We start from the raw sequence: 12,508 nt of genomic DNA on the forward strand, positions 1-12,508 counted from the left end.
CGTTCAGACGGTGGGAGAGGATTGCAGAAGCAGGTAAGTCCACAATCCTCCCCCCTCCCATCCCGGAAAGCCCGTAGGTATAGACATGCCCTCTGTCTCTCCTTGGCTAATCTTTCCCATTACTCCTTGCCCCATTTATTTATTTACAATATTTCTATACCACTCCATATCTAAAAAAGATTCCACAGAGGTGAACACAGGTATAAACAGTAAAAAAAAGAAGATTTAAAAAGCAAATTAAAATTGTTTGATTTAAAATAAAGGACCAGGAAAAAAAGTGGCTAGTCAGTTGGCTAGCCCCATGAAACACCTTGTGCTTAGCAGTGCTGACCCAGGGTGTGGGACTATCAGATCCATGTGGAAGGTATAGTGATGGTCCAGCTCAGCTCAGCTCACTCTGGGGCACTGTCGATGCAGAGATAGGGGGCAAGTGTTGACAAGTGCTATGTCATTAACATTTATAAAAATGAAGATGTATTTAAAAAATCAGATTGGGACTATCATATGTATTATGATTGCTTCAAAACACTAATTTAGATACATATTTATACATACCCTATCATATTTGAAGGGTGTAATCAATTCCTTCAAGCACAGATTTTGCTCTTAGGAAGCCATATTCAAACCTTTAACATCACTGCTGCAAAACTGAAGTGTAAATGGCAACAGTGAAATATTCTGGACAGTATTTGTGAAATGCCAATGAAGTCCATGGTATGGAGATGGGGGTATTCCATTAAAAGATTTAGAATGCAGGTTGAGTTGGGTCCAAATTAGATATGTTTTCATGTCAAACAGTTTTCTGTGTCCATAAAAATAAAGCAAATAAATTGTTTTTGAACATGATGGCTGGACAGTATCTATTTGCACGATGTTTACTTTGGTATTGGAAATTTGCCTGAACTATTAATTGCCTTTCGCTTTTACCTTACATTGCTAAGCAACACTTCCTGATTTTTGGCCTTCTCTTACCTTTCTTTCTGAATGTTTTCTCTCTCTTTCTTCATCTTTTACTTTTGGGTGATCTAAAATATAATCACACCTATACAATTAAGAAGTTTATCTTGAGTACATTTCAGCTACTACTACACTCCATAGGAGGTAAAAACGATATACACTACATCTTTGCAAGAAGCATCTCAGGTTTCTTACTGCAATTTCAAGCATATTTCAAGAGAACAAATTCTGTATAAAGGTTCTTATACGATCCTAGAGTAGGGAATTACCAGAAACTTGAAGAAAACAAATACACACATCACAATTTTCTCCCCACTGTCTAGTTATTTTTTGTAGGTTTCCCAATCTGTCCTCATTCCAACCCCTCTTTGGGCCAATTCACACATTGTCCCAGCTTGTATAGTGTGGCATGGGAGAAAAACATCCTCCTATGATGGCAAAGACACCTAACGCCTGGAAAATGATCATAGAGGGAATGAGGGATACTGCAGCCAACCTTCCTGAACAAACATAAACCTGATTAAAAGACAAAGTTGATGAGAAGACATCACTGATGAGTAGACAGAGCACTCAAAAGGTGCAATGATGAATTTCACTCAAAGTAGAAATTCTCAAGGGAAGCACAAAACTCTGAAAAAAAAGTTGATTTCTTTAAAAACCCAAATCCCTATGGATAAGAACTTCTTAAGACTACTGAATATGCTGTCTTGTTAAGGCAGACTAGTGTTACAAAGCAGGAGATGGAAAAACCCATAGTTTAGAGGAGCCTTCAATCAGGGTTACTACCATGTTTCCTGTGCATTAGAATAGTATTGGTTTGGGTCCGTTTTCATCTTCATCTAACAGCTTTCTCCAACTTGTTGCCCTCTAGATATGTTGAACTACAACTCCCTCCCCCATCAGTATGGCCAAGCTGAATGGGGATCATGGGAGTTGTAGCCCAACAAATCTGGAGGGCAACAGGATTGAGAAGGCTGACTTACAGCTATCAAGAGGGTGATTTCAAAATATAAGCAGTAAGCAAACCTAACCCACCTGCATGATCCTTGCTCTCTCTTCTTCTATAATGTTCTTTATCCTTTTCCCCATATGCCTCTGTAGTATTTTGCACCAGTGTTTGATTGGGATCATCTTTCTTATGTTTCCTCTCTCTTTCTCTACCACTGTGTCTCTCTCCACTTTTTCCAGAGAAATGTTTTTCTTCTTTGGCATGTTTTTCATGGCCCACCTTTATTTTCTCTCTCTCTCGTTCTTCAGCGTGATCTTTTTCCCTCTCTTTCTCTCTCCTTTCATCTCTATGTCTTTCACTTGATTTAAATCTCACTTTTTCTCTTGCTTTTTCTTTTGATTTTATTCTGCCCTTGTCTTGATCCTTCTGCAATGCCACTTTATACTCATCAGCATCATTACTGTCACCATCTCGTAGTTTTCTCTGTCGATGCCTCCTGTCTTCAGACTGACTATCCGATCGAGACACCTGAAAAAAGGAACAATGATAACATATTGTTGTATACCAATTTCTGGATACATTTTACTTATTATACTGTGAGCCACAAACAACAGAAGAGCTCTAGAGGCAATACTGAATTAAGTCATTCTGAAACTTCTTAAAATCTGCATGCTTATATTGCTGTTGCTACTGTGGCTGTAAACATCCCTCTAATTTCCCTTCCAGTAATCAATTCATTCTGTGGCAGGGATGGCCAATTTATGTATTCTTGGAGGGCTCTTTAGTTTTCAGACACTAGTCTGGGCACTAGAACAATTAAAGTCCGTTGGGATCATAGTCAAGACCTATAACAAAGTTGGCATCAGCTAGAAGAGAGATGTTGTAGCTATAAAGAACAAATGCTTGGATTCCACAAGGTCATCATTTGGGGAGGATGGGGCTAAGGAATTAATGTTTCCAAAAAGATCCTCTCAGTTACCATTCCAGAGTGTACATGTAGTAACAATACAATAAAATAGGTGAGATACACGAAGAGTATACCATTAGGTATACACTGAGAAGTCTTGGCTTCTGCACTCCCTCTTTCCTTCCTTCACAAACTGCAGTTAGTAACTTTTGATCCCTGTATGCAGCAAACCATCGTTTTCCACTTAGTATGAAAAAGCAAACTGTGCTTTACACTTGCCCTGCAGCAAACTATTGTTTGCCTGCTCAGGCAAAATGGAAAGCTACAGCTTGCCCCAAACAAGAATTGGAAATTACTAATAAGATGTGAGAAGGTGAAGGAGGGAGTACACAAGCCTGAGATTCACTGGCATAATTCCAAGCCATTCTTCAGCATAATTTCTAAATGCCCCCAGGGTCTTCATGGGGTCTAGTCCTTGACATTAACATAAGGAATTCCCTTCTCACAGGTTAGTTTTCAATCCTTAAAGTCCAATTTCCCTCCTTCAGATGGGCAGTCCTCTTACATGTTTCCACCTTGTGTTTCTCCTTGGGCAAGTCAGGGTCTACAGACCACTGGTCCTAGATCTCTAGCTCCTCCCCTCCTCTTCAATGGGCTCCCCTTCTGGACTGGACTGCCTTACTTGGGGAACATAGCTGGATGGAGTAATCTGGTGAAGGGACTCTCCAGGTTTTTCAATCAGTGAGGCTAAGACCTATGTTTGGTGTAGGAGTTCCAAGTTGGGACAGCAACTTGCTGCTCTTGAGGGGTTCCCTGGCTGCCACGCTAGGTAAATGGCTCTTTCCCTGGTTCCTACATCATGAGTTCCTTGCTCTTCCTTCTGACTTCTATCCTCCTCTCTTTGTGCACACCATTTTCCACCACCATCTGTAGCCAAAACTCCACCTTCTCGTAGCTGCAGCATTTGTTCTTGGTCAGCTTGGGTGACATTTATTGAGATGTTTAAAGTGTTTTGCCTGGGCATTTCATTGTACTGACTGAGATGGCAGACTTGATGAGTCCTGGCAGCCTGTTACAGTATGCAACTATTCTTTCTCTTACTTAAAGCATATATATGTATCCTCTTGAGAAGAACCTCAACTAAGTAACTTGAATTTCACTGTAAAACTCAAATTTTCATAGAAATCATCATTAATCTGGGTTTCTATGAATGCTAACTTATAAATCAGACATATAGGCTGGAATCCAAATACCTGTGCAATTAGTTTACTACATCCAGGTGGGACTTTGTGTTTCTTTTTTCTGAAACAGTAAACATAGATGCCACATGATAAACCATAGTGGGAGGGGGGACTATCTTTCAAAAGCATTTTGTGATCTAGCATGGTGGTCTGCTATTCACAGAAACAAGTAAAAAAAAGCCACTGGTAATACTGAAGCTCTTGAGCATGACAAAAAAGTAGTTTGCCACTAAATTTTCTATAAAATATCCAACAAATAGTTGGGGTTTGTCTTACCTTAAGATGCCTCTTTAGTTCATCTGATTTCCAAGTGTCATCTTTGGTTCTTCTCTAGAAAAGAAAAAAAGAAGAAAAGAGGTAAGACATTTTTAATCAGGTCATTGTATTAAGAGGTTCAGGACATATAGTTGCAACTCATCCACATTTAGATAAGCACTTATCTTTCCATGCTAGCAGCACTCAGGGGACAGAAAGGTGTAAACCCTAGAGATTAAGAGAGTTAGCGAGGACTTAAAAGACAAGTAGCATGGTCCTCAAACAACTGATGGTTGTTTAGCCCAATGAAACTAGATGGTTTCAGGGTGGATTGCAGTTTCCAAAAACACCAGACACCTGTACAAAAAAGTTTAATAGGAGATGGGGGGCTGCTCCAATACAAGACCAGGTTTCAATGATGACATGAGATGCAGCACCTAGAGGAGGCAGCAGCTGAGGAATGTGGCCGTTTGTTGGGAGAGTTGCTGCACAACTAGAAGCACATGTTGTAGATCAGGGGTGAGCAAAAAGTAAATCTCTCCAGACTTTTTGGACTTCAACTCCCAGCATTCTTGACCACTGACCTTTCTGGAAGTTTAAGTCCCAAACATCTGGAGACTTATCTTCTGCCCACACCTGTTCTAGATCTTGTATTGAAGATCAGTATCACCTTAACACCCTTTAACCACCTTGCCATACTCAGGACTATGCATGTCTGCCATCCTTTTGCGTGCACACTTATGGTGAAGTGGCAACTATCAGGCTAATGTCATATGTACACTTAAATGGGAATAAGCCCCATTGAATAGAGTGGGACTTACTTCTGGGTAAACACATACAGGCTCTGGCTAGACAGATGATTTTGCAGCCTGATCCTATGCACATTTACTCAGAAGTAAGTCCTACCAAGTTCAAGGGGGCTTACTCCCAAGCAGCTATGAATAGGGTAGCAGTTTTACAGCATGACTCTATGTATGGCTACTAAGAAGTAGGTCCCACTGACCTCTTTGATGGGGCTTACTTCAAGCTCAGTGGAACAGTGCTTTTTATACTGTATTTTGTATTTGTGCTTTTAACCTGTTGTTTTATTATGGGTTGAATTTTTGTGAACCGCCCAGAGAGCTTCGGCTATTGGGCGGTATAAAAATGTAATAAATAAATAAATAAACAAACAGCATATGGTTGCTTCAACCCCTGACATCTCTGGTTAAAAGGCTCAGGTAGCAGGGTGATGTGAAAGCCTTGGGCCTGAGGTGCTTAAAAGCCACGGCTAGTCAGAGTAATCAGTACTGGCTAGATCAGAGGTAGGGAACTTCCATCCTCCAGATGTTGGATTACAACTCCAGTCATCCCTGACTGAGGCTGATGGGAGTTTGAGTACAACAACATCTGGAGAGCCTCAGATTCCCACCTCAGGGCTCAAGGACAAATAGTCTGACCTGGCATAAAACAGCTTCCTACGGTCCTATGCACCGTAGTAAGCCACATTAATCTCAATGGGACTTTTCTTCTAAGTACTCCTACACAGGTTAATTACGCTGTCTGTGCAGTGCCAGAGGATGAATTGTTCTGGATCTAGTACATCCCAATCCTGTGCATGTTTACTCATATTCAATGGTTTATTCTTAGGTACGTTTGAAGCTTAAGACAGAGTTACATGACTATCATTTTGTGGTGTAAGAGCAGGGGGATTACTTATCCCTGCTTAGTACTGTCCAGGTTGCAGGTTCTGTTGCTATCCAAGCCACGTTCCTCTCCCTTGGTCAAGTAGAGCAGACATACCCCTTCCACGGCCAGATTTCTACAACCGACTCCCTCTCCCTCCCCCTCCTTCCTCGCAGGCTGTCCCTCACCTTATCGCCTTCCATAGCGGAGCGTACTTGCTTGGAGGTCCAGCATGCCCGATCGTCCCCGTGACTTTACCTCGGGCTCTGGAAACTGCAGGCCGCAGCTGGGTTAGGAAACCTAGGCAACTGCGTTGAAGTTCTGCCTAGCAACAAGCCGGGAAAGCGAGATCATAGCCGATAGGTCGAGTCGATCTCGGCGGCCAATCGAATGAAAGCTAGAGGAAGACGTAAGATCGCAAAGGGTTCTGGGAAATGAAGTCAAGGCTTGCTTAGCCGCTTCTCCCTCGTACTTACATAGGGAGCGTCTTGGAATTTCAGAAGAAAAGAGTATTGGCAGATAATATTGCCCGAATGGTTTTGAGAAACTCAAGAGAAAGAGGGTCATGATCGTATATTGCTACAGCAAATATAACAACGAGCGTTGAAGGTGCTGCCACAGAGAGACTCTTCATCATTTTGAAGAAATAGATTCCCCCCCCCCTCCACAGCAAACTTTTAACTTTTAAAAATCAAGTGTTGCCCCAGCACCTGCAAAGCAAATAGTGGTCTTTCACCTTTGTGAATTGTCTGCTGGGGTGCAATATTGCATTGTTTCCTACCCCACCTACAGTGGCAGACAGCACTTTGGGGATAAATAGTGGAGCAGTAGATCTGGGCTTTGGGATTCAAAGACCCTGCAGCCCAGGGGGACCCAAATGACCACCCAAAGTGGCAGATGATCAAGGCAGCAAAAACAAACTCCGTTTTATTCCTGCATAGTTTTTATTCCTGCATATTTTAAACTCTCTTAAATCATAGTGCTATGATTTAAGAGTTTAAAATATGAATCTGTACATGTCTAGAGTTGTGTGTTTTTAAAATAAAGATTGGCAAACCATTTTGTGGTTCTATCATATCAGGAATGTATAAGCAATTGTAAAGCACAGAATGGCGGAGTGGAGAGCGTTGTGTGCTTCACAACTGAAGTCATACATATGGTCATCTAAAGAGGACTTCCATAAGACCTGAAATTACCTAGCTGCACCACTGCAAATGGCAGCCTTGTAGGAAGTGCAGGATGCAATCCTGTATTCACTTAACTGGGAGTAATGGGATCGTGGAATCAGATATAGGGCCCTGCCAGCAGCAATCTGAAGTGGTACAGTCCTAAATTCCAGTCTACAATTTCATTCCACTTCATTCTGCTAATGTGATTGATGACTCTGGAAATTTTGAAGGAAACCAAAGTCTGTTTCCAGTCCAAAGAAACTGCCCTATGCAGATTTTATAGAGCAGCTGGTAATTTCTTTCGGTTAATCAATTTTATGTTATCACTGAAGATCCGTTGATTTAACGGAGTCAGATCACAAAAAAGCAAACTAAAACATAAATACATCTAGGAATTTGTGTCTCTAGATGTTTTGGACTTCAACTTCCAGAAGCCCTTAACAGCATGGCCAAATAGTCAGGAATGCTGGTAGTCGAAGTCCAAAACATATGGAGATCTGCTTTCTGGCTACCCCAATCTAGAGTATGTGCTTTTAGTTCTGTAGCAACCCTCCCAACATACCACCACGTTCCTCTGCTGCTGTTGCCTTCTCTATGTGCTGTTCCTCTTGTCATCACTTAAACCTGGCCTTGTGCTGGGAACCCCGTCCCCATTAAATTTTCATGTATAGATGTTTGGTGGAGTTAGCACTTGCAACCCACCCTGAAAACATCTAGCTTCATTGAGCTAAGCAACCTTCAGTTGTTTGAGGACTGCACTACTGCTCTTTTATCCCAAGAACAGCCAGCCAGGCAACAATCCGTAGATTAAGTGCTCTCCTGGGGTGGTTTCTTTCAAGCTGCTCTGGCCGTGCTCTTACTGTTTGGGTTCATTCCAAGTTCTACCATTACATGGGGAGGGCTTGAAGCATCCCAGACAGCTGGCAAATTGTGAGGTGGGGAGCCATAGTGCAACTCCCTTACATTACATTCAACTCATTTGTTCAACCTGAATGTCACAGAAAGGCCTGCAGTACTCTAGTGTGGATACAGCCTCTGCTTTCCTACTCCTCTCAAAATATCCTAAGGTTGTAATGTGTCCCTGTGTGACACCTGTGTAAATCTCTTAGACAAGTTATACAAGTGTGGCTCGCTGAAATGACATAAACAGTTCTCTTGCATAAAGAGCTAACAGCCCAGTCCTAGGCATGTTTACTCAAAAGTAAGTCCCACTGTGTTTAATGGGCTTACATCTCAGAAAATGTGCTTGGAATTGCAGCCTGAATTTAGACTCTCCTCCCATGCATTTTTAGATCAGATGGGGCTGTCAAACTAACTAATGTTTTATCAGCAAACTCAATATTAAAAATTCAGCATATACAAAGAAAGTATACTCCTGGCAAAAATGTGTATGTAGGACATCTATGTATGGATGTCTGATCCTCTTGTAATATCTATATTCTTTTTAATGTTTACATGAACCATCTTGGACATAAATATTTTAAACAAGGCATTAATTAAATAATAACTGTTATAGCTTAGTGGTAGAACAAGTGCTTTCTGTGTATCTGCACAATCCCTGGCATCTCATATTAAAAAGATTTCAGGCAGCAGAGCCTTTGATTTGGTTGTACAGAGCACAGCGGCAGGCAGTCAAAGGTGGCACTAAGGTTGTGAAACTCCCTGCCCTGGGAGATTAGATTGACTCCTTCCCTTATAACCTTTAGACACCAGACCAAGATTTTCCCTGCTGAGGTCATATAGTGTTATGGATTTTCAGACATGTTGGTTCTCCATCATTTGTTTTGTGTGCTATATATTTAATTGGTCTTACTCTGACACCTTGGCTCAAGGTTCCATTTTGTTCCAGAATGCACAGATTGAAAAAGCAGGCGGTAATGTTATCAGTAAAGCTCTGGAATGCTTCAGAGATATAGGAACCACAGTATGTACATGTTTTCTTGATCAGATTAAAGGGAGCTGCTTCCTGTAACAATAGAAACATGAATATGCCTGTCTTGCCACCACTCTGTCAACTAACCCATGAGGGCACCTCTGAATTGGCCAATCCAGAGCCTTGGTGGGGAAAATAGCCCAGTCCTGAAGTGTTCCCACCTCCTGGACAGGTCAGCAAGGCCAAGCACTACCTGAACATCCTTGATTATGCCTTTTGTTGTAAATATCCTGCAACATTTCTCTGAATAACAGTGGTGAGGAACATCTGGACCTCCAAATGTTGTTTAACTGCAACTCTCATCAGCCCTGGTCAGTGTAGCCAATTCTGAGAGATGATGAGAGTTGCAGTCCAAATTCTGGAGAGCCACATGTTCCTTGTCTCTGCAGTATAGCCAGCTAGATATAAATTAATCAAGAGGCAAGTAAGCTCCCTAAGCTTTCTATTCATTCACCAGACCCAAACTATTATTTCCTTTGTTTTGCCCCATGATGAGCTTAGCCTTTGTACCCTTTGTTTTAAACCATATAACCACCTTGGAGTTCAGGCAGCAGTTGACCATTCTTCTTGGGCATCCCTCACACTTATTTGTTTTAGCTCTGAGAAAAATCCAGGATCCGACTGTCTTTAATACCATTCCTCATTACTCTTTCCTAGCATGATTCTCTGCTCCACTCTGGTGCCTACCCCAAGCTTCTAGTGCCAGAATACCTGCAATCTGATTAAACCACCATATTCCTGCATTTTACCCAGAGAGATCTGTTTGCCTTGCATACCTTGGAGAAAGCATTACCATCTCTAGTAAAGTGCCCATTGAGTCCCAAAGGCAGGTTTCCATATGTGAGTTGTGTCTTTCAGTCCAAGGGTTGTTGTTTGTTTTATATTTTTAGTCTTGAAGAGTACCTTAAATGGCTCAAATCCTATGCCTTTCCTCTGATGTCAGGTAATTATAGCTGCTCCTTCTCTATTTTCTTTCTTTCTTTCCATTACTGCCCCTTTGGCCCACTATTGTCACCAGTGCCAATCACATGGCCTTCCAGTCCCCTGCCTTGCCATTTCCCTAGCATTACCTTTCACTCCTTATTTGTTAATTCCCAATCTTCTTCTTCCTCTATCTCTTAGGCCAATTAGATTTAGTACACTGCCCCTTGTGCTACTAACCAAGCCATTTTTCTTTTATGTAATATAAATGTGCATGCATGTTTTAAGAACAATTTTTTCCCATGGTCCTGGGATGATCCCAAGGACCATGGGTGCTGTGGGCACTCATCCTGGCTTCTTCCCTCCTCCCTGCGAGTAGCGGGGGTCAGCAGAGGGAAGGAGCCGGGATGGGGGGAGTCCAGGGACATCAGGGGTAGGACGTGAGTGGGGTTAGGGCTTTTTAAAAAAAAACTTACTTTTTCGCTGGAGGACAAGTGCGCTCCAGCTCCTGCCTTTTTAAAAAAAGACATGGCAGACGCGACATCCTGCTTCCTCCCTGGATGTTGCGCACTGCGTGTGAACCCAGGGGGAGGATTTTACAATCAGCATATTGCGAGATCCTCCCCACTCCCTCCCTAGGTGTAAACATGCCCCTAGCCTATATATAAAAGACATAAATAATATTGTTGTAGAGTAAGAGCATCTTTTTGTTCCTCTGAAAATCTGTAACTTTTCTGTTTTCAGGTTCATGTTAGTACAGGTACTAAACTGATTACTTAATTCCAGACAAAGGTGTTGAAAGCAGCACAACATGCTATAATCTACACAAATAGTATCTAATTTATCAGCTTTTGTTGTCATATAAAATACAGACCGCCACATCAAAATACAGACTCCTGTGCTGCTTAAATGTTTTGGATTACAAGGCTCTAGGGCAGAGACTGTCTTGCTACACATTTGCTGTTTGTCTTAATCACAGTCCGCAATTACAACCTTTGGCATTATTCTTTCTACTTGAAAATTCTCTGGGTCAATATTCTGTAAAAAAATTCAAACTATTTGGAAACCAACAAACCCTCCTTAGAGTTGGGAACTGAAAGTTCAAGTGTCACTTCAGCCATTGGTTTGCTAAATGGTTTTTGAGGTAAATATAATTCCCTCATTGGTCTATATCTCACTGAAGTTGAACATGTGTGCCTGGACTATATCCTGTCAGACTGCCATGGATCTAGAAATCTGGCACTTTACTACTGCAGTAATGCCTGCTTTTGGTACCTCCCCATCTGACTGGGCAGTTTTAACTTCCCACAATACCGCTGACATAGCCTTGCCCCAGGACACTATGGTAAAACAAAATAATAGCTCTAAGTTGCCCTGACACTGCATGCCACTGCTCTCACCAAGTAAAGGCCACCATGGCCCACCAAGATAGGAATGGCCCACCAGAAGGCACTGTCAAATCCAGAGCTGCCTCATGGGAGGCTCACATGATTGAATGCTCCTCCACATGAAGAAAAATAATCCTACTGTAGATTAAGCTTGGCTAAAACTCATCTCCCAGACACATATTTTTCTCTACATGGAGACAATTTGAAATAGCACAGTCTAAACAGAAGTTTATCACCTCAGAGATAAATAACCTTTAGGGTACAATCCTACACCTGTTTAAACACACAGAGAGAAATCCCTTCTGGGGCTTAGCTGGCAGAAGTCATTCTGAGGTTCCACTTCCGGGATAAGCTAATTCACAGTCAGCATGCTGAAACACGTTGCCTTCTAGCTCAGCCTTTTTCTTGGCATTGGAGACCAGCCAATTCTGCCCTCCCTGAAAGGAAACCTGATTGTACTGTGGTCCTGAGCTTCCCAGTTGGGGTGTTTGAGCAGCTTCACACATTACATTTAAAAAAAATCGATTTGTTTCATTGTCTGCAAGCTTCCCCAACTTGGTATCCTCAACTCCCATCAGCCTCAGCTGTCATGGTCAATATTCAAGGATAATGGCAGTGGTAATCCAAATCATCTGGAGGGCATCTGATTGGGCAAGGCTGGTCTATATAAACAGCATTCAGTTGTCTGAAAACATACAAACAGCCTAGGAGCCATGGCCAGTATATTTGGGTTTTAATTCCATCTCCCATTCCTCTTTTCTGGGAATCTTAGGGCGCAATCCTATGCATCTGGGGTGGGTGGGGAAGCCTTACCACTTTACTGTTTGAGAAATGTTGGGAGTTGGAAGACTTTTTTCTGTCTAAACAGGCGTAGGATTGCGCCCTTAAGACTCAATTCCCTTGCTCTAAAACGGGAAAGCATCGGATAAAGGCAAGGGGTGGGATGCAGTTTGTCTGCAGAAGCCTGCTTTTTTAAAAAATGCATTTATTGATTTATTTAACAGCCATGTATTTGTAAACCCACGCCTATTTTCAGAATAGTTTTCAGTGATCAAATAACGTCTACGTGTGTCTAGTCTCCTTTTATGGAATCGACGGCGCTTGTGAGTGCGCGCTTGTGTGT

The 12,508-nt window shown here is 42.0% G+C and overlaps 1 protein-coding gene across 3 annotated transcripts in view; it reads right to left on the minus strand.

Moving 5' to 3' along the window:
- The window catches only part of DYNC2I1 (dynein 2 intermediate chain 1), a 40,219-nt gene extending 33,947 nt beyond the window's left edge, over positions 1-6,272 (minus strand). For all 3 annotated transcript variants that reach the window (XM_063125872.1, XM_063125865.1, XM_063125873.1), the window contains exons 1-4: positions 6,163-6,272; positions 4,331-4,384; positions 1,993-2,434; positions 973-1,025 (exon numbers count right to left, since the gene is read on the minus strand). In XM_063125872.1, the coding sequence (XP_062981942.1) occupies positions 973-1,025; positions 1,993-2,434; positions 4,331-4,384; positions 6,163-6,177 (564 nt within the window). In that variant the 5' untranslated portion in view covers positions 6,178-6,272. The remainder of the gene's footprint in view (positions 1-972; positions 1,026-1,992; positions 2,435-4,330; positions 4,385-6,162) is intronic.
- Between the last annotated feature and the right edge of the window lie 6,236 nt (positions 6,273-12,508).

This window comes from Elgaria multicarinata, chromosome 1 (genome assembly GCF_023053635.1).
Source record: "Elgaria multicarinata webbii isolate HBS135686 ecotype San Diego chromosome 1, rElgMul1.1.pri, whole genome shotgun sequence".
In the NCBI taxonomy this organism is placed as follows: domain Eukaryota; kingdom Metazoa; phylum Chordata; class Lepidosauria; order Squamata; family Anguidae; genus Elgaria; species Elgaria multicarinata.